A 23,661-nucleotide genomic window follows, 5' to 3' on the forward strand; every position below is an offset into this window, starting at 1 on the left:
ATGCCCTTCTTTGCACAACCCTCCCCAGTCCTCCCCAATGTCTACCGGGCTTGGTACCAGCACTTCGCTGCTTGGGATGGGAAAGGGCCATTGGGGGTTCAGTGTCTTGGCCAGAGACACTTTGACATATAGCTGGGACCTGGGATTGAACCACTGATTCTGTAGTCCGTGGACGACTGCCTTACATGAGCTACAGTCGCCCCCTGATGATAAGGAACAAAATACAGTACGTAAAAGAAACAAAAAAACCCATGAAAAATTAAAAGCAGTTTCAAATATATGAGTTTCGAGTGTTTTGTTAAAGCTGTGGAGGGGGGCAGAATGTTCATGGGGACAGAGTTCCAGAGGGTGGAGCCAACAATGGAGAAATCTTTGTCAGCCTAGGTTTGATACGTAGTCCTATGGTAGATAGAAAGTAGGTCAGCATCAGCACATCAAAGTGAAAGAGTTCGAAAAGGTAAGGAGGAGACATATTGCGGAGGGCTTTGTATGTGATGAGGAGGGTCTTGAATTGGATGTGTTGAGCATAGGAAGCCAGTGAAGGCCATGAGTGGTGTGCTTGAATCAATTGAAACTCAACAGAGTGAAAAGATATGGGGCAAACTTTTGGACATAGTGGAATTTACTGGGAAGATTTGAAGGCAAGACAGTGAGGATGCTGTTGCACTTAATGAGCCATGGATAAGTGTTTCTGCAGCTAAAAAAGACAGAGAAGGTACAAGATGAACAATATTTAGTAAATGTAAAAAAGCAGATTTGAAGATTTGCAAATTGTGATTTGTGGACATTATGCATTTAGTGGTTATGCAAAGTCATCATCAGCATAGCAGAAGAGGCTAAGACCTTGTTGTGGGGGACGAATTAGAGGGGGTCCATAAACCAAACCTTAAGGATGGCTCGTTTGAGAGGTGCAGTCGATGAATTACAGCCGTTGATACATATGTGTTGAAGTCAGTCCAAGCGATATGATGTGAATGAGGAGAGGGCAAATGTCCATGATGTTCAGTGGGGATTCCAGGCAAGAAAATTAGTGATGAAGTGGTGGATGTTATCAAATGCAAAGATGAGTTTGAGGTTGGGGTATCAGGGGATACTGAGGTGTCCAGCATCAGGAGAAAGCAGGAGGCTATTTGTAACTGTTTCAGTACAGTGGTTTTTGGTTTGAGATGGATCTGAAATTGACGGATGTTTCAGGGTTTAGCACAAGATTTTTGAGGATAGGGGTTAAAAAGGCAAGTCTGAGGGCAGAGGGGACTCGGCCAGAACAGAGAGAGATGTCCAGGGGGCTAATGGTAATCTTTATTATAGTTAAAATGTGAGAAAGTTCAGCAAATATAGTGTAAACTATTCTAGCTAAATGCTAAATTATCTTTCATGTTAATTTTCATATTTTTAAATGTGGCCATGCTGCTGTATTTTGTCTGAGCTCTTTTTTGCCTTGTTAAGTCTAATTCTGGATTAGTTTCGTTCACAGATAAGTCACAATTTACTAAAATTAAGAAGCCTATTTTAACAGTAGTCAATCCCTCCAGAAATTTCTGAAATAATTTAGAAATTTAAGAGACATTTTTTTCAGAAATCATAAGGCAGTACAATCACTGGAGGGAAGTAAATGTCCAATTGTAGTAGTATGGTGAGTACGGTCCTTCAACACCCGTCTTTTGTACTTTTTTCCCAGCCCAGATCAACATGAGGCTTAAAAATCAGACGACTCACTCTATTACTCTCCTGTCTGGTTTCCTAGGTTACTCTACTACTACTATTACTCCTACTCTGACTCATTACTTCCACCTCATAAATTAATTTTCTGCTCTGGGAAAAATGCTCATGAGTTTTTATGTATTTATTTTTTATTTTCCTGGCAACTCTTCTATTCTCAAAGCCATAGCTCTCATAGCTGTTGTAAAAATATATATATATATTATTTAGAGTATTCGAAATTTTGAATTGGTAAGAATAAAAATTGCATCTGTTGCAGGTGTACAAGACGGGATATTCAAGTGCAACAAAGAACATTTGGGTAGTCAAAATGAGTTATAATGTTGAGTGTTTGTATTGTTGTGAGAAGGACCACTGGCCGTTCTTACATTTGACTGAATGTTCAGAATACCAGTCTGCCTATGCTAAGACTTAAAGCCATGTGCTGCATCTTCTCATTCTGTCACTGTTGACTACAGAGGCTGAGATATGCAAAGCTGTGCATTACTGGCCTGCTAGAGACATTTGCTTTGTGCCGAGTGATGGTCCCCCCTCCCCCAACTGGACAGCAGGAGCTGATGGGCTCTGGTATGGTGGGATATCTCCATCAATTCCCTCTGGGGAGACGAGAGAGGAGAGAGGAGGGAGGATTTGTTCCCCCACTCACTTTCCGTAGGCTGGCAGGCCCTTTGGCAATAACATATACATATATGTTAATGAAATGCCACATTTTTCATTCAAGTGGAGGTCGACATTTTAAAGGGCAGGAGTAGAGTGTCTTCTCTGTCATGTGATGTAGAGAAACAGGAGAGCTCAGGTTGAGCCCTAGGTGGCAACAAAGACCAATCCAGCTTTAATGCTGTTTAGCGTTGCAGCCCTGCTTGCTTCTCACACTAGTAATTGAAACACACACACATACACAGAAAGATATCTGTCAATCACACACACATCTAATCAACCTTAAACATTTGGGTTAAATTCCACTTTAAAGGACTCTTACTGTACAGGACAAAGCTTTAAGAAGCTCTGTCTTTCTTTATCAGGCACATAAGGTCCTCAAAAGATCCAGGGCAGGAGTAGCTGTTAGTTTTACTTAAATAAGTGGTTTCTTCGCACAAGAATTAATACTTAGTCGTAACATACGCTTGTATTACACAAGCACCTGCTTTTGCAAAACATAACCAGCTAAAGTTTACAAATTCCACATTTCACTTATATTAGCTTCGTTAGCTTAGCGGTTATCCATTAGCAATGGCTTCTCTGTCTCCCTCTGTTTCTCCTTCTCTCACTTGCTCGGTGTGTCTCATGTTCAGTTTTTCCTCTGCCTCCTTTAGTGATAATGGTATATGTAATAAGTGTAAGGTTTTTGCAGCTTTGGAGGCGAGGCTCACGGAATTGGAAGCACGGCTCCGCACCATGGAAAACAACTCAGCTAGTCAGGCCCCGGTAGCTGGTGCGGGCCGACCTAGCGTAGCCCCTGCTAGCTGTCCCCCGGCAGTTCCCGAGCAGCCGGGAAGCCAGTCCGGCTGGGTGACGGTTCGTAAGAGATCTAATGCTAAACAGACGCCCGAGGTTCACCACCAGTCGGTTCACGTTTCTAACCGATTTTCCCCACTCAGCGACACACCCGCTGAGAAATCAACTCTGGTAATTGGCAGCTCCATAGTCAGAAACGTGAAGTTAGAGACTCCAGCGGCCGTAGTCAAATGTCTTCCTGGGGCCAGAGCGGGCGACGTTGAATCATATTTGAAACTCCTGGCTAAGGATAAACGTAAATACAGTAATATTATTATTCACGTGGGAGTTAATGACGCCCGATTACGCAAATCGGAGGTCACTAAAATGAACGTTGAATCGGTGTGTAACTTTGCCAAAACAATGTCGGACTCCGTAATTTTCTCTGGCCCCCTGCCAAATCTGACCAGTGACGACATGTACACCCGCATGTCGTCATTCAACCGCTGGCTGTCTAGGTGGTGTCCAGCAAACGATGTGGGCTACATAGACAATTGGAAACGTTTTTGGGGAAAACCTAGGCTGATTAGGAGAGATGGCATCCATCCTACTTTAGATGGTGCAGCTTTCTTATCCAGAAATATGGCTGGTTTTATTAAACAACCAAAAGTATGACAATCCAGAGTTGAGCCTAGGATGCAGAGATCCAGTCCTTCACGCCTCTCTGCAGTGTCCTTACAACCGTCACCCCCCCACAACTCCCACATACCTATAGAGACTGTGTCTGTTCCCCGACCTAAATTACATAAAGTAAATATGACAACAAGAGGAGTTAATCATAATAACCTAATAAAAGTTAAGACTACTCCTCTTACAGAACAAAACCCCAAAACTATTAAATGTGGATTATTAAATATCAGATCTCTCTCTTCTAAATCTCTGTTAGTAAATGACTTAATAAGTGATCATCAATTCGATTTATTTTGTCTCACTGAAACTTGGTTGCAGCAGGAAGAATATGTCAGTTTAAATGAGTCAACCCCCCCAAGTCATATTAATTATCATGTTCCTAGAAGCACAGGCCGAAGTGGAGGTGTTGCAGCAATCTTCCATTGTAGCTTATCAATAAACCTTAGACCTAAACATAGTTATAACTCATTTGAGAGCCTTACTCTTAGCCTTTCACACCCAAACTGGAAAACTCAAAAACCACTATTATTTGTTATCGTGTACCGTCCTCCAGTCCCTTATTCAGAGTTTTTGATTGAATTTTCTGATTTTCTATCTGATTTAGTGCTTAGTACAGATAAAGTCATTATAGTGGGTGACTTTAACATTCATGTAGATGCTGACACTAACTGCCTGAGCACTGCGTTTAATTCATTATTAGATTCAATTGGTTTTTCCCAAAATGTAAATAAACCCACTCACTGTTTTAGTCACACGTTAGACCTTGTCCTTACCTATGGAATTGAAGCGGATAATTTAAACATATTTCCTCACAACTCTCTTCTGTCTGACCATTTTCTAATAACATTTGAATTTACAATGACAGACTATATAGCAGTTAGGGAAAAATTCCACTATAGCAGATGCTTAAGTGAAAAAGCTGTCAACAAATTTAAAGAAATTATTTCTTCATCATTTGCTTCACCATATGTTAATACAATGGAAAGTAGTCTCCTTAATGTTACTCCTGCACAAGTAGATTATCTTGTTGACAATTCTGCAGCCTCACTACGTACAATACTCGATAGTGTTGCCCCTCTAAAAAAGAAGGCAGTAAACCAGCAGAGGCGATCTCCATGGTATAGTTCACAAACACGCAACTTAAAACAGGAAACACGAAAGTTAGAAAGGAAGTGGCGTTCCAGAAAGTTAGAAGAATCTCATTTAGCCTGGAAAAATAGTTTAAAAATGTACAAAAAAGCTCTCAGTGATGCCAGAACAGCATATTATTCATCATTAATAGAAGAAAACAAGAACAACCCCCGGTTTCTGTTCAGCACTGTAGCCAGGCTGACTAAGAGCCATAGTTCTGTTGAGCCTACTATTCCCTTAACTTTGAGCAGCAATGACTTCATGAACTTCTATATGAATAAAATTGTAGCTATTAGAGAACGAATTCACCAGATCCTCCCCCCAAAAATTACAGATAGATCTTCATGTACAGCAGTGCTAGAGTCATCGATAAGGCCCCAATCCCTGTTAGACTGCTTTTTACCCATAGATCTCTCTGAGCTAACTTCAATTATTACCTCATCTAAACCAACAACCTGTCTGCTAGACCCTATTCCAACTAAGCTGCTCAAGGAAGTTTTACCCTTAATAGATACATTCATATTAGATATCATAAATCTATCTTTAGAAACAGGCTATGTACCACAGGCCTATAAGGTAGCTGTAATTAAACCATTACTTAAAAAACCCTGTCTTGACCCAGGTGTTTTAGCCAATTACAGACCAATATCTAATCTCCCCTTTATTTCTAAAATAATTGAAAAAGTAGTCGCAAAACAATTATGTGATCACCTTCATAGGAATAATTTGTATGAAGACTTTCAGTCAGGATTTAGAGTTCATCATAGTACAGAAACAGCACTGGTAAAAGTCACCAACCATCTTCTCATGGCCTCAGATACTGGACTCATCTCTATACTTGTTCTGTTAGATCTTAGTGCTGCATTTGATACCATTGATCATAACATTTTATTGCAGAGACTGGAACATGAAATTGGAATTACAGGAACTGCACTAGGTTGGTTTAAATCTTATCTATCTGATAGATTTCAATTTGTTCATGTTAATGATGAATCCTCCATGCACACAAAGGTTAGCTATGGTGTTCCACAAGGCTCTGTGTTAGGACCAATACTTTTTACTTTATATATGTCTCCTTTAGGCAACATTATTAGAAAACACTCCATACATTTCCACTGTTATGCTGATGATACCCAGCTATATTTATCTATGGAACCAGATGAAAATAATCAGTTAATAAAGCTTCAAGCATGCCTACAAGACATAAAGGCCTGGATGTCCCACAATTTTTTACTTTTAAACTCAGACAAAACTGAAGTCATAGTATTTGGGCCCAAAAATCTCAGAGATATGATGTCCAACCATATTGTTACACTAGATGGCATAAGTCTGGCCTCCAGTGCTACTGCAAGGAACCTTGGAGTTATTTTTGATCAGGATCTATCCTTTAACTCACATATAACACAAATCTCTAGAACAGCCTTCTTCCACCTACGGAACATTGCCAAAATTAGGAGCATCCTGTCTCAAAGTGATGCCGAAAAACTGGTCCATGCATTTGTTACCTCTAGGTTGGACTACTGTAATTCCCTACTTTCAGGATGCCCCAGTAACTCCCTAAAGAGCCTGCAATTAATCCAAAATGCTGCAGCAAGAGTGCTGACTGGAACTAGCAAGAGAGATCATATTTCATCTTCATTAGCTTCTCTCCATTGGCTTCCCATTAAATGTAGAATAGAATTTAAACCCTGCTTCTTACATATAAAGCTCTGAATGGTCAGGCTCCATCATATATAGAAGACCTCATAGCACCATATCATCCCAGTAGACCACTTCGCTCTCAGAATGCAGGCCTACTTGTGGTTCCCAGAATTTCCAAAAGTAGAATGGGAGGTAGAGCCTTTAGCTATCAAGCTCCTCTCTTGTGGAACCAGCTCCCAGTTCAGATTCGGGAAGCAGACACCCTCTCTACTTTTAAGTCTAGGCTTAAAACCTTCCTTTTTAATAAAGCATATAGTTAGTTATAGTTATGCTGCCATAGGCTTAGACTGCTGGGGGACCCACCCCCCAATGCACTGAGCTCCTTTCCTCCTCTTGACCATCTCTCCTCTCCTCTCATCCCGCAATTGTCACCACTGTATGTCATTAACTCTGTGTTCTCTCCCGTAGTTGTCTTTGTCCTCCTCTGTCCCCCTCTCTCTGTCCCTTTCTGCAGGTGTCCCCCAGCTTTGAAGCTGTGTGTCTTCCAGCGTGAAGCTACTGATCCTACCAATCTGCCTGATGTTTTGTTGTTGCTTTTGTTGCTCTGTTCTTTTCTCTCTCCCCTTTCCACTCACCCCAACCGGTCGAGGCAGATGGCCGTCCACCCTGAGCCTGGTTCTGCTGGAGGTTTCTTCCGTTAAAGGGAGTTTTTCCTCTCCACTGTTGCCTATGGCTTGCTCCAGGGGGAATTCTTGGGTTCTCTTTATATATCTTTATAATCTTGACTTTATTCTGTAAAGTGCCCTGAGATGACTTTGTTGTGAATTGGCGCTATATAAATAAAGTTGAATTGAATTGAATTGAATATGTTAATGAAATGCCACATTTTTCATTCAAGTGGAGGTCGACATTTTAAAGGGCAGGAGTAGAGTGTCTTCTCTGTCATGTGATGTAGAGAAACAGGAGAGCTCAGGCTGAGCCCTAGGTGGCAACAAAGACCAATCCAGCTTTAATGCTGTTTAGCGTTGCAGCCCTGCTTGCTTCTCACACTAGTAATTGAAACACACACACATACACAGAAAGATATCTGTCAATCACACACACATCTAATCAACCTTAAACATTTGGATTAAATTCCACTTTAAAGGACTCTTACTGTGCAGGACAAAGCTTTAAGAAGCTCTGTCTTTCTTTATCAGACACATAAGGTCCTCAAAAGAATTAGCAGGTAATTAGCATGACTGATTTTCTCATCATCTTTTCTGCTTTCACAGTATTTGTTTATGCGTGTCATACACACACTGATGGGGGAGCTGGGCAAGGATCACTGGTAGCAACTAAGTTGGGGTTCAGTGTCTTGCTCAAGGACACTTCAACACATGACCGGAGGAGCCGGGGATTGAACCAACAACTGCGAGATTGGTGGATAACTGCTCTACCTTCCTGCACCAACAATAAGGATAAGTCAACAACAATAAAGATAAGAGAAACTGTGAAGCAGTGCTTAACTGATCCCAATTTTAATTAAATATCAATTTAAATGCTATTGTTATTTTAGAAATGAATTCATTACAATTATTTTACTTAAAAAGGTGTAATAGTGAAGTGTTATACTTATATGCATTGTTGGATATTTGAATAGTTTTTTATTTTCTTTTGTGTATTTCCTTCAATTTATGTAAAGTTATTAGGATCTGATACAGTACTATATCTTGCTGTACAGTAATGAGTTGTACGGTAACATACTGCATGTATGTGGCCTCTTCACTGAAAATGAATGTCACCCATTTTCCTTCTAAAGCATTAAGACAATAATAAAATGTCTAAAGACATTCAGTGGGTAGAAACACATTGTGGAGTGTGTGTGTAGGTATGTGTGTTTCAGTGCTTCTATTTGTGCACATCTTGTTGCCATTCAAGAGATGACACAATTGCAGTGGGTCATAAACAGCAGCTTCATTAGCCTGTTCAGGCAGTGTGTGTTACTCGCTACATTTAACCACCTCTGCCCCCAGCGCTTCTCCTATACTTCTGCTCCTCAGCACCCACAAACCAGTCACCAGAGAGCACAATTAAATTTCATGACTGCACATATTTGCAATTTCCATTTCATTTATTACAAAGGGCATTCTTTAATGTCCAAATTTTTTCCAAGAAACGTACTTCCATTTTAGTGAGGCATGACTGATATGGAGGTGAACTTACCAGTACCTAATTTAATCAGAGGTAAAATACACAAGCAGGTTTTCCCCTTTATCACCTTGTCAGATAACTACAGGTGCTTCCAACCTGGGGATATATAGTCAGAAACGAATTTACTTTATCCCTGTTTCATATTTAAATGCGTTTAGAACAAAGCAAAGAATCAACAAATAGGTGCCAATCTTTAGGCATCTTGAAGAAATGAATTGTGTACTGGCCTTAATTTTGGACAAAGCTGAGAACACACAAGATATCAATGAGAAAATGGCAAAGTGACAACAAAAAGAGGATATTTCTGACCAAGTAGGAAATGTGTTTTTACTGTATATTGTATAATGACAATGACAATGATGAGCTTCTGTGTAATCCATTCACTGTTCTCTGTGTCTGTAACCCTCACTTAATCTGGCACATTGTAATTTGACACATAATATCCATGAAGATACATGTATAAGCTTAAGCCAGCCACAGCTGGAGATCATACAGAAGCTAGGGTGGTATTTTTTTAATTAGGATTTTAATAATCATCACATTAAAGCTTTAATACTAAATAATACAATTGATTAAAGACTTTATTATCATCTATCAGTTACAATAAAATGCTTTCTCTGCATTTACCCTATCGCCCTGGGGGAGCAGTAGGCTGCCACAGGAAGCTGCCAGGGAGGTAATGCTGTGTGTCTTGCTCAAGGACACACCTGGTGCGTCAGCTGGGATTTGATCCCAGAGACGTCCACATCCTTGTCTGATGCGCTACCCATTTAGTCACCAGCCAGTTAAAACTAATGTCAGGCCACTAAATATAATGTTTACATTTACCATTAGTTACCTTTAACCTTTAGGTGACTGCTAATGGTGACTCAACATTGTCAGTTTATTTTAAATGTGTTTACTGCAGCCTTCGGTATATGTGCAACACATTAATCAGCTGGTAGATTCTTCTAAAACAGAGGTATAGAGTGGATGCACAGTTCAAGCCCACAAACAGTTATGTCTATATATATGTGATTAGTGTGTGATTTAAACAGATGAGATAAAACATTTAAATAGTATGTTTCAGATTTCTGAAACTTTGGAAGGTGTTTATACTGCTACAGAACGTATCCCAACCGTGATAGTGGCTGTGATCTTAGTGGAACCTTTTTTTTCCAACACCAAAAAATAAATAAATAACTTCTTTTCACATATAAATCGTTAAACTTAAATTAAGACTGTGGTGCAGCTGGTTTTGCATCTGTTGAGCTCCACAGGGGGCACAGGTAGAAATGTGTTGAGATAGTATTTTAGCAAAACTGAATTCTTTAATTGAGCATTTAAGATCCTTCACATTGCAATACCTAAATATATATTTACGCCATTTTGTGTAATAAACAATTATTATAAAATAAATTATTAATAACATCAATCATTGGTCATTTTGTTTGTAACCAATCTGCCAATCAGCCTAACAATGACACAGGACATTGTGGTCAGCTGTTGTAGGGCTTTTCTGGGTGTGTAAGACCACATACTGCTCTGTGACATTCAACTGCCCTGTACTGACTCATCCTGTTCTGCACTGGGGTTCTCTGCTGCAGCTAATAAACACAGTGAAGTAATCATTATTCTACTTTATGATTTGCCAAAAATATTTTAGCTGCAAAATGCTCCTAACATACTGTACACAGCAATACACACCACTACAGGAAATTTAAATTATGAGCACACACAAATAGTTTTAGCAAATAAAAATCTCTTTTGTGCCCAATAAATGTATTAGAATGTTTGCATTTATCAGTAAAAGTACATATTAGTTAACGTTTTTTACACCTAAAACTATTTACATTTCAAGTAAAATGCTTGAAAATAAATGGTAAAATAAAACAATAATAAAATCTACTTTCATATAGTAAAGGGAATAAATGTAATGTTACTTGACCCTTGATATATACAGTATATTCTAGAATTCTGGGGATAGCACATGTAAGAATCCTGAAACTCCCAGGCCTCTGCTAGAGGGCCCGTGATTGAAGAAGATGCACATATCCACAGCTGTAAGAATGTAAATTATACATAAAATATCTTTGACATCTTAACTTAAAAAATCTTTATCTCCACAGACGTCCTTCTTACACGAATGCTTCTTGGCATTTGCAAAGGACATAACTGTGTTATTGTTAGGGACCTCATTCAAATATATTAGAGTTTAAATAAAATCACAAAAATTTCAAGTCACAAATTTTCAGCTTTTCCAAGATCAAATAATCTGCATTCACATACTTTTGAAAAGTTCATTTTAAGACAAAGTGATGAAAAATGATCCAAGTATAGGTTCTTTTAATGGGGCAGCAGAATGAAGGAGTTGTTCAGCACCCAACAATGAAATACATACAGTACAGCAGCAATAAGAGCCAAACTGGTAGCAGTGGAAAGGAGACATTAGCAGGTTGTAGTCAATGAAGCCTTTCTGTTATAAACAGTCTTTCTGTGCATCCCCATTAGTGTGATTTATAGCACTGATGAGACTGTCCTGCACAGCAGCATTTTGTTAAATGTATGTGTCTGTACAGTACGAACTGGGATCAACACATAATTGTATGAACATGGCAATCCAAGCTATTCCAAATACATATTTATACATTTGCTCTTATTTAAAACAAGTGCCTCTGTAAGACAAAAATTTTAAGAAATTGGTATTTAATATTAATTCATATTTTGTATTACAGAAACAATGAAACAAACAATAAAATAAGTAATGTGGTTTGTTTCTTGTAGCTTATAAGGTAAAGAGCTGAATTAGCACAATGCTACACAGGGGCTAACTACTTTTTACTTCAGTTGTCCATGAAAATGATCAATGGCTTTTGGCTTGTCCCTTCAGGGGTCACCACATGCATTAGCTGATAATGATAGAGTTAAAAGCTGAGCCAAGATCAACTTTTTTTGCTGGACAATCCTGTGATTTTGCCATTTTGGATTTGCACTTGGATTTATTAGGCCCCAAAATCAATAAAGCGGTGACTAAACATTTTAGATGTTTCGCAATGCAAGACATTTTGGGAACAATAGCTGAATTGTTCCTTTCAGCTATCTTTGCTGTTTGCATTTACTGGTTTACAAAAAAAGAACAAAAGAAAATTTAACCACTTAGAATACCAGTATCAGTACCAATATCATTAAATAAACTGAGAAGGGGTGTGCATACAGGGCCCCCCCGTGCAGGGATCAAATAGACAGGTGCAAACAAGTCCTTAACAACAATAAGCCTCTCACAAACAAAACCAGAGGGCTCACTTTCTGGGAGCATAAAGGGAATCTGAACAGGTAAGGAAATAACAGACATTTAGGTTACCAGGGGAACAGATCAAAGAAATCAGAACTAACGACGTGAGTAAGCTGTAGGGATAAACCATGAAAACAGGAAGTGGAGCTAAAAGGCTACAAAATAAAAATCCAGGTCAGGAAGTAAAGTTAATGAAACAAAAAGAAACAAACTGGAGTCCATGATACACATGTTCTGTATTTCTGCCACCAACTTATGAGATTTAGGTAGAATGTTTCATTAATGTCTGTGAATAAAAATTTTCCACAAACAAAAAAATTGCTTTTACATGACACTTTTATGGTCACAAATTATTTTAATTATCAAATCTCATGAATGCACAGTGCCCGTCATGAGTCTGAAATTAGCAACTTACAACAAGTCTGTGCAACTAAGTTTGGTCCCTCTGACATGGAACATGGCATTAACAAACCACACAAAGAAAAGTCAGAGAAATATGTTTTTGTATGAGGCCCATGAAGGTGTACTGTATGGAATTCCCTAACATTCATTAAAGCCAAACATATATCCAATGTACAATTATATTCAACTCTGGTGGGATCACAAAAGGAAATTGTAAATGTTCTGCACTTATATAGCGCTTCTCTACCTATTGGCACTCAAAGTGCTTTACACTGCTTCTTATTCACCCATTCACACTCACAATCACACACACACTCATACACCGATGGGGGAGGTGCTATGCAGCTGGCCAACTCTCACCGGGAGCAACTAAGTTGGGGTTCAGTGTCTTGCTCAGAGACACCTCAACACAGTCGAATGGTAAACTTAAGTTTATTATGTATATTTACAGAAAGAAAGTGTTGTTTCTACATCCAGAATATCATTAGAAAAAAACCTTCTGCCCACACAGCAGGAGTCATAGACTTGTAACCATGTTATCTTAACAAAGATTGGCAGTATAGCTACTCAGTTTCTGGTAAACTGCTTAAGGCCATAAAATAGTAAGGGTGGCCTCATGTAAGCTCTTGCTAAGAGGGTTATTAGAATGGAGCCAGATCCAGAGAAATAGACTGCCCAGGCCCCTGGGGAAGAGGACAGCAATCACACACTCCTGTTTACTGCACAAATTGGCCCCTGCGAGGGGCATGGATGTCTTTAGCGCCCTAGTTATAGTGATTGAGGTGACTCCTAGCCATTGATTTTCCCTTCGTCTTCAGTGTCCCGCCTGGCCACCCTTGACCATGTCTCGTGCTCCCCGCAGGCTAGTTTAGCTGCCCCTGCTTGCCTTTAAATCACATTAAACTGTAGTTAAACTTTGGCCATGTCTAAAAGACAACCATCATTGATGAGGTTATCATACTTTAAGCACCTAATACGCTTGAGTAAGAGCTTTAAGCGTTGGGCTTATTGATCACACACTGCTCACAGCAGTAAGACTCAACTTGAAAACAAAAAAGGGAATGTACATAGCCACAAATTCAAATTACGCTGAAAGATATATCAGTCTATAAAGGTACTATTGAGACTGATTCAACATATCAGACTACACAGGTAAAAGCTTCGTTGAGAAAATAAAAACAGACTAAAGGTTAGATTTTTCCACTAAGATACACACCTACAGGATAAGGAGTTGATAAACATGCATTTCCTGTGCCTCATTCTAAATACTAGGCCTTGTGATGAGTAATGATGCCTAATTTCTATTCAATTTACTCTATTTAGTAAAGTCAGCCAAGTGTGACATTTCATTAACTTAATTAGGCTAACTTAATTAAAGCCTTTCACAGGTCAAGTGATGACAATTCTGATTGATGGCACAGCATGTAATAGTAATCTTTCTCTGAACTGAGAATGACATAAAGTATGGCTCCTACAAACCAAATCAAATGTTACAAACATTTGCTCTTATAGAGATATACTACACTTAAACGATAACTGGCATACTGTGCCTAAACAGAGTTGAATACTCAGTGATCAGAACTTCAAATACAAACTATTTGCTGAGTAGGAGTGGGCCTATGGCACTGAAAGAAGTGAAGAAAATGAAACTTTTACAAACTGTAATTTCAACAGTTGCAATACTTTTGATGACAACAAGTCTGAGTGCAGCTAAAGTAGTGCATCCCACACAAGTTCACAGCTGAGTGCTTTAAACGCTGCCTGAGCAACTTTAAGAGCTTTTGGCATTTCAAACCTTTTATCCAAATCTTCTGGTCTGATTCACCATGGAGCCCCAGTGTGCCAGGCAGTGCTGCAAGGGTGTAAATAAAGCCTTAAACAAGCCCCCCTTGGCACAGTAACAGGCTTGAAATAAAGGCCATCCATATATTACGGCAAGAATGTCACTTTATTACGGAAATCAATTCAGTGAGGGCCGGGGGCGACAGCGGGAGGAATGTGGCCTTGGTCAGAGTGAGGTTTATCTAAGCTGAGCAGGCTGAGAGAAACACAGCATCTATAATGAACTCAAGCCTGTCTAATAAAGCTTTTTACTGCCCTTTTGTACAACAGAAACACGTGCAGCAGCAGCAAATGTTCAGCTCCTGCATTTTCACACCACACTGTAAATCAGCAACTCCTCTGTAATTACTACTGCTCTACGAATACCTCAACAATACAAGCAAATTAAAGAGACAAAGCATCATCAAAAACATATTTTGTTATGAGTTGGGTCCTCGCTGACATAATCCTATTTACTGTGACCTTTTACAGGAGGCAATAGGAGAAATACCACAGTGACAAAAAGACAAAAACTATAGCAAGAATATTACCTTTGTTGTGTATTTGTACTTGATCTGGTCACAGAGCCAGCCAAATATACCAGGACTCTGGATTGCAATTAAGGCGTTTTGTAAATCTTTGACCAATAATTCAACATGTGATGACAGAATTTCGTAAAAAGTGTCTGGGATATGCCAGAAATGTTGTGATCATTAATGCATTGGTTCGAACCTGTGAATTTTACAGCTTAAACATTCCATAACTTACACAGATCTTATGTTGTGCTCAGTGACTCATGGTTGTGTCAGCAAGAGAAACCATCCACCTATCAGGTATTCGTAGGTGGATTTAGGAATGGGGATGTTATCTTTTTAGGTTACTTAGCTAGCTATCTTGGTGCATCAAAATGTTGGACAAACGTCCACAAAAAAAAAAAGGAAAAGTGGATCATCACTGCAGCGCAAATGTTTGTCTTAATTAACTTACATAACACTTACTAAACTGTACAATAAGTGAATTGTTCCTTGCTGACTGCTCAGATCTAACCCAACACATGAGAATATGCATTTACCAACCAAGTTACAACTTTACACCAGCTGTGGGTTTTAATGTTGTGGTGAATAGGGGGCAACATAACATAAAAAAAAAAAAAAAAACTGTGCTGATCACGATAGACAGCTGTCAGATCACACAAAGCATCACAGTTTTTTGTGTTTGAGGCTGCAATGCCACAGACATGTCAGAGTGCTCATGATTATCCCTGTCACCAAAACAATAAATCACCAGCTGGTGTTTATAATGCCCGATGCTATGACTGAGACCTTAATATAAAGTATGCCTTTCATACTACTTATACTTCAAGCAAACCTTTGGAATCTTTCGTGCAAAACAGGCACATGCTGTCTTTCAAACAAGCTTGAAGATATTCTGTGCTGCTTCCTGCCTACCTTTTCTTCAGATATACATCTTGCTCTCAGATAAGAGCAGTGGCTGTAGGGAGCTCTGACAAATCACTTCCTGTAACAGTCTTTGTAGCAGACTGTCAGGCTGAGGGGTCGACCGCCCACTATCTCTGCCAGCAGCTGAATTTCACTTGCAACGATCAGGTAATATTCTGCACTTAATGCTGGCATTTAAGAAACATACTCCCCCCACAGGTAAAAATGGTGCATGATTTGGCATTTGAAAGCAGATAATAAAACTTTCCTTAAATACAGCTCTCATCTCCGAGTGCTTTTTAGATGCCCTTAGTGGAGTCAATTATCTCCCCACACTCTGAGCACCTTGCGCTTAAAAGGTGTGTACACCATACTTTCTCAAAAATGTCACATTCTTAACTGCCTCTCTAAATGTAGACCTTGGAGTATTAGAAATAACATGTCTGCACTGGCTTCCTTTATCCATTTGTTGCTTAAACTTGCCTCTTCAATGTTCTTTATGAACTCCAAACGAATAATAAAAATCCTTTAGAATAAGAAAGCATTCACCTCTCATGTATATCTATGAAATACTTTCCAAAGAAAAACATAAACAAATTGGCTTAACCAGTACTTCAAACAGCCTTAGAGATGCTAAATGTGTGGGATCTTTGCTTGCCAAAGGAATAGGGAAAAAAAAAAAAATAAAGAACGAATTCATTTGACATGTCAAGACAGCAGATGCTATTCTCATCAGTCAAATGTTGCTCTGCTCTGGGGGAGAGAAAGCGAAAGTGTGAAGGTTTTCTCTTTTCATATAAACAAGTGGGAAGAGCTTGGGCGCAATTTCATAGGGACAAGATACTCCAGAGGGAATGAGTTACAATGTGGCCGTATAGATGATAGTGATTTTGGCTTTTTACGCCATAAACATGGATTTGAAATGAAACAATTAATGTATGTTTAAAATATTGACTGTCAGCTTTCCTTTAAGGAGTTTGGTAGAAATTATTGTATAAACTATGGGAATTACAGCCATTATTTTTGGCAGCTCATAAATGTTTAAACACACAAACAAAATTATGCATTTGTTTTGTTTTTTAATATGATATATGTCCTCTAAAAGTGGGTATGGTGTTTTCAATGCCATTGTATAGATTTGGGAGCTAATTATTTCATTGACTAATTACGTCAACAGCTGCCTGAGTTAGCCACTGGAGCTAATGGCAGAGAAAAAACACATACTTCCAAAAGTACCGATGATTTTCGATGATTTGAATAAAATCATCTGTTTGTGTGTGTGTGTGTGTGTGTGTGTGTGTGTGAAAAATGACATTTTGTAAAATTACTTCTTTTGCACTTACTTCCCACCACAATAGATATTAAAAAACATTGATATTTACGTCTGATAGAGGACCATGCCACCTGAACACATGCTTATATTGAGCTATTTGTCTGAATGTTATTCAGTGATCTCAATAACATGAGGCCAAATATGGCAAAGAGCCCAGATACAGTATGACCTTCTGTTTCTGAATCTGTTTCTTAACATATCACTAGATATGTGTTTTCTGGTTGTCTACTCTACTAAACATCAAAGACAAATAGAGAGCACTCAAAGTGAACATGCACACTAGTTCAAATGTAAAACTTATTTGGTTCTATTATGTTTTTATATGACAACTGATTAACATTTGAAGGGGAGTTTAACTTAATTGCTTTCTTCAAAACTGAATGCTTTGTTCCTGTGATTCAGGATATAGTTAGTTATAGTCATGCTTCTATAGGCTTAGACTGCTGGGGGAACCACCCCCCCAATGCACTGAGCTCCTTTCCTCGTCTTGATCCTCTCTCCTCTCCTCTAACCCCACGATTGTCACCACTGTATGACATTAACTTTATGTGTTTTCTTCTGTATTTGTCCTTCTCCTTCTCTGTCCCTTTCTGCAGGTGTCCCCAGCTTTGGAGCTGTGTGTTTTCCAGCTACTGGTCCTACCAACCTGCCCGATGTTTTGTTGTTGCTTTTTGTTCCTCTTTTCTTTTCTCTCTTCACTTTCCACTCACCCCAACCGATCAAGGCAGATGGCTGCCCACCCTGAGCCTGGGTCTGCTGGAAGTTTCTTCCATTAGAGGGAGTTTTTCCTCTCCACTGTTGCCTAGAGCTTGTTTAAGTGGGAATTGTTGGGTTTACTTTATTCTGAAAAGTGCTCTGATATAACTTTGTTGTGAATTGGCGCTATATAAATAAAGTTGAATTGAATTCAATATTTTATTCACAAAACAACATAAACTACATATCAGATGTTGAAAATTAGACATCTGCTGACATCAGCTGATTTTGAATTTGATGGCAGCAACACATCTCAAAAAAGTTGGAACAAGGTGATGTTTATCATTGTGTAGCATCCCCTCTTCTTTTAACAACTGTCTGTAAATGTTTTGGGTGTAAGGAGACCAGTTGCTGGAGTCTTAGGAGAGGAATGTTATCCCATTCTTAGCTGATGCAAGATTCTAGCTGCTCAACAGTCCTACGCCTTTGTTGCCGGATTTTTTGTTTTATAATGCACCAAATGTTTTCTATTGGTGAAAGGTCTGGACTGCAGGCAGGCCACTTCAGCACCTTGACTCTTCTGCTGTGAAGCAATGCTGTTGTGATGGATTAAGTGTGTGGTTTAGGATTGTCTTACTGAAATATGCAAGGTCACTGAAAGAGATGTTGTCTGGATGGGAGCATCGTTGATTTAAATCCTCTATATACGTTTCAGCATTGATGGAGCCTTTCCAGATGTGTAAGCTGCCCACACCATAGGCACTAATGCAGCCCCATTCCATCAGCGATGGAGGCTTCTGAACTGTCCACTGGTAACAAGCAGGATGGTCCGTCTCCTCTTTAGTTCACAGGGCACTGTCTCCATGGTTTCCAGAAAGAATTTCAATTTTTGATTTTCCCTCTGACCATTTTAAATGAGCTTTGGCCCAGAGAACATGGCTTCTGGATCATGTGCACATATGGCTTCTTTTTTGCATGATACAGCTCTATCTTACATTTGTGGATTGCACGGTGAACTGTGTTCATAGGCAGTGACTTCTGGAAGTGTTTCTGAGCCCATGCAGTGATGTCCAGTAGAGAATTCTGCCTGTTTTTAATGTAGTGCCGAAGATCACACACGTCCAGTTTTGACCTTACTGTATTTACTCTAGATGGCGTGCTCTTCAAAGTCTTCACAATTTTGTAATGAGGAACATTTGTCTGAAATTGTTCCACAATTTCTAGACAGAGTTTGTCACTGATTGGGGAACCTCTGCCCATTTTTACATTCAAGAGACTCCGCCTCTATGAAATGCTCATGGTACTGACCTGTTGCTAATTAACCTAATTAGTTGTCAAATGCTCCTCCATTTGCTTTTGATTTGCGGCAATTACTTTTCCAGCCTTCTGTTGCACCTGTTCTGACTTTTTTGAGATGTCTTGGTGCCATTAAATTCAAAATGAGCTAATATTTTCCAACAGTAAAATGTCTCACTTTCAACAGCTGATATGTTGTTTATGTTTTATGGTGAATATAATATGGGTTGATAAGATTTGCAAATCATTGCATTCTGTTTTTATTTAAGTTTTACATATGGCCCCAACTTCTTTGGAATCGGGGTTATATTTCTTGACAAGAGTCCACTTTGGGCCTCACACAAAATCATAACCATTTTACCTGTTTTCATAATCAGAAAGATGCACTTTGAAGTGTGATTAGATTAATAAATTTTTAACATAAACACATGGTGTTTTAGGAGAATTCTTGAGGCCTGGAAAGTATGTTATGAGCCACTTAGTGTAATTTCAATGCACCTCAATGCTCACGTTCACAGTTGTCTTTGTGCACAATCAAAAAGCTTAGTAAAAAGTCAAAAAACATGTGCATCCCTGTGTGTATTATTCAGCACAAGATACTGTACACAGCCCTTAGACCCACTGGACACAACACTGCACTGAAAAAACAGACAATACATTTAAAATGATGCCTAGATTGCATTTACGTTAGTGATATGCAAGGTGAATCACTTCCTGTGTGGACACAATGTTAGAATAACAGGAGACTCTCTTGTTCTTTAATTTCTGCACACACTCTGTAAGGCTGGAGTCACAGAACCCCAGGGTCAGGTGACAACATGCAGCCAAACGATGGGTACGAATGGGTAAATGAGAAGCAATATTTTACAGCACTTTGGAAAAAGCTGCTATATAAGCAGAACATTTATAAAAACACCAAGGTAGAGAGAGCTATTTTTCTTTATTTTTAATTGCAATTGTAACAAAATAATTACACCACAATTCTGATAGGAAGAGATGTCGAAACAGGTGGGGACTAAAATTATTTTCTTTTACATTCTGGGACTTAACATAAACACTAAGCACATACTCACCTTGGAGGAAGATGTGTCACACTCCTGGCAGATCCAACCATATCCTGTCTGCTTGGGAGATTTCTTCAATGGTGGGTCTAGACACCCAAAGTGATAGCAGAGCTGGCACTCGTCACACCTGAGGTACAGACAGGAAGGACGCATGTTATGTGTCGCATGCTATAAATATGTCAAAAGCCAACATCTTCCAACATTGATGCCAGTTCCTGTGTGATGGTGGATGGCGACGAAGCAGCTAGTTGTTAGTCATGAGACGTTGTTAATGCATTCCAATGTCCCACCAATCAGTTCACTGCCTTGACCTGATACAGCGACTGACTGTCCAATGGTTTGGGGCAGCAACCAGATAGTACAGGTCTTAGTGTTGGTTATTTTGTGTCGAGTCTCGTGAGGCTGCACTCCGAAAGAAACAATAATGGCCAGACCTCACCCCTGAAAGAAAATTCAGTTTAAAAGATAACAGATAACAGTTTGTTTTGAAATTAGAGGACTGTTAATTCATAAACCCCCAATTTTGTTGGCTCATAAATATCGGCACAGTTGGCTGGTCAGCTGTTTAATGATTAAATCAAAGAGCTCATGAATTAAAGTTTTGTTTTTCCTTTATTTGTTTTGCTTTGTGTATTTAGTTTACAATCCAAATTATACATTGATCTGAAAACACAGTTTTAGAAAACCAAACTCATCTTTCCAATTTTCTTTTGTTTAATAAAGTGTGATATCAACCATCTCTCTGACACTTATACAGTTGTTATTATGGTATTGCATTTCTCTTACTGTCTTCAAGTCTGTCTTCCGGTCAATATTTTGCCAGTAATGGAGATGAAGACAAGGTTCAGGTTGACCTCCCTGGCTGTTATCACTGTTATCAGATTTTCACTGAAGAATGTGAATCTCCTTCATTGATCTGGACATAATTGGGTGTAATTGTGCAGTGTGTTTGTGTGTGTGTGTTTCTCAGGCAGAGGAAGATTGTTGAAGGGCAGCCAGCCTCATAAATGATTAAAAGAAAAGTCTGCTAGAGTCACAGGTCAAACTCTTCTTTTTCAGATAAACAAATGCTTTAAATGCATTTTATTCTGTGTCAACAGAATTTAGCCAACATCCTGTTAAAGTCTGTTTTTTGAAATATGTCTCCAACTGCCTTGTTTTGTCAAATGAACAATAATGAAGAGCTGTAAATGACTTATCATTTATTTACATGGATAACAGTTATCTGTCAGTCAACTAATCATTCAAGTCCTTTGTTGTTTCAGCACAATCTAAGTGTGTTGCTACAATAATAATGTATTGTAGAGTTTTTTGGTAGCTTAAATCATCACTATGGGCGACTGTGGTCGTCCACCAATCCCGCAGTTGTTGGTTCGCTCAGTTCCTCTGGTCACATGTCAAAATGACCTTGAGCAAGACACTGAACACCAAATTAGTTACTCCTGGTAACCTCCTTCGATCCCCGGCTTCCCGGGTCACATGTGGTTGTGTGTTCGAATGGGTGAATAAAAAGCAGTGCATAGTCCTTTGAGTGCCAATAGGTAGAAAAGCGCTATATAAGTGCAGACGATCACACAACTTGATCTGATTAATAAAACTATGATGCTAAAATTTAAATTCCTAGTGGCATAATATCAGTGGAAATTTAAATGTATTTTAGTCAAATGTTTCTGTATTACATACAACCCCCTACCCAAAAGTAAATGCTTTCATGTTAGCATCAATGCGTACAATTTTCCATTTGCACTCACAATCACACACCGATGGGGGAGATGCTATGCAGCTGGCTAACATTCACCGGGAGTGGTTCAGTGTCTTGCTCAAGGACACATCAACATATGACCCAAGGAGCCGGGGATCAAACAACTCTGGGATTGATTGACATCAAGTCTAACTCCCAGACCATTTTTAATCATGAGTAATTGCAGACTGTCTATAGTTAATTGTGATTCATTACAAAATAAGCACACATTTTGTCTACTCAGAATTTAGTGTAAAGTTTTATGATTTAACACTCATATTGGATGGGACACTTGGTACTGATGCTACTGACTTGGTTAAGCTAACGAACTAACAACTGAGTGAAAATTCATTTATAATTTTTAACAAACAGCAAATTTGCATATAATATCTCCCTTATTATTCAATCTACATAAAATAAAAATGTGCTTATATTAATGACCAAACAAGGTTTAAAATGATGCTTTTTATCGTCTGGATCTGGTACAGCTGGAGTTAAGTTGTGTGGCAAATAAGGTTAGCAGAACATACAGACAGCTATTTTAGTTTTAGCATATCCATCACAACTAGAGATTAGACAAAGTCGCTGTATTTAACTCAAACATAAACACCACAGGCAGAGCTGACACTACTGTTTTGCATTTACGTATGTTTGGTAACGCTTGCATTTATCTGTTTTAATGAACTACTGTTATTGTCTTTTTATTCATGGATATGTATATGTAACAATAGAGTATAGATTTGTCCACCTGAGTGTGAAACTGCATCAGAAACACTACGACTTGACATCTGTTAATTACTCTCAGTGTACTTTTAAGACTATGTCAGCATTCCTACTTTAATACTCTTGCACTGTAGAGTTCTGCACAGGTGAGGCAACAACATATAATGAGTTGAGAAAAAGTAAAAAAAAGTAGTTGCATTAAAAGGAAATGACACATTATTGTCACATCAACAGCTACTATAGCATAAAGACCTAATAAAACCATCAGGTGGTTATTATGTTATGGCTGTTCAGTGCATGCCCAAAACTTACATTAGTAGTGGAACATTTTATTTCTATGCTTTTGAGTTTTAATTGTTTAATGCAAGAATATGCACTTATAACTTTGATCATGTCTCTTATTACAGCACTAAACAATATAAAAAAAAAACTTTTAAAATCAGCAATACTAGTAGAAGTGTACCCCCCTTGAGTATTGATGTGGTTTCATATAAAAAATATAATCAAAGCAAAAACTCCAAAAGGAGTTTCAGACAATTTGAGGTAACCTGTTAGATGTTGTGCAAACAGCTAATTTATTGACCTAGAGGTTACCGGATGTAAAAAATGCGAATTTATTTTTCCCCTTCTATGTCTGTGATAATGCCAATAGATCCATATATCAATTTATATATAATGTGGGCTCATCAGGGACAGTGTTTTTATATGAATTTGTCAAAGGGAATAATATCTTGCCTGTGTTCCTTTTAGGATGAATTCATGTGTCTTTGGGAAATAGTGTGATATAAACGTTGTTTTGAGAAAAAAAATGAAAGTATCTGCACGGAACATACCACTCAAAACCAAATACCAAAAAAGAGGATATTTTTTCTTCTGTAATTTGGGTGAAAAAACCCTGGAAAAGATAATACACATTGCTGCTCCTGATATACAGACTTAAGAAACTGTGTAGAGGCGAAGAACACAAAAGAGCAGCTTAAGTCATCATTTTTTAAATGGGGACACTTACTGTAGGCTAAATTAGTTTTACCTGTAACCATAAACTTGGTGGAAAGCATTACTGTAGT

At 38.7% G+C, this 23,661-nt stretch overlaps 1 protein-coding gene across 2 annotated transcripts in view; it reads right to left on the reverse strand.

Moving 5' to 3' along the window:
- The window catches only part of phf14 (PHD finger protein 14), a 115,281-nt gene that overhangs the window by 9,075 nt on the left and 82,545 nt on the right, over positions 1-23,661 (reverse strand). For both annotated transcript variants that reach the window (XM_067510638.1, XM_067510631.1), the window contains exon 17: positions 20,140-20,257. In XM_067510638.1, coding sequence (XP_067366739.1) covers positions 20,140-20,257 — 118 coding nt within the window. The remainder of the gene's footprint in view (positions 1-20,139; positions 20,258-23,661) is intronic.

Source organism: Channa argus, chromosome 1, assembly GCF_033026475.1.
Source record: "Channa argus isolate prfri chromosome 1, Channa argus male v1.0, whole genome shotgun sequence".
NCBI classification, from domain to species: Eukaryota; Metazoa; Chordata; class Actinopteri; order Anabantiformes; family Channidae; genus Channa; species Channa argus.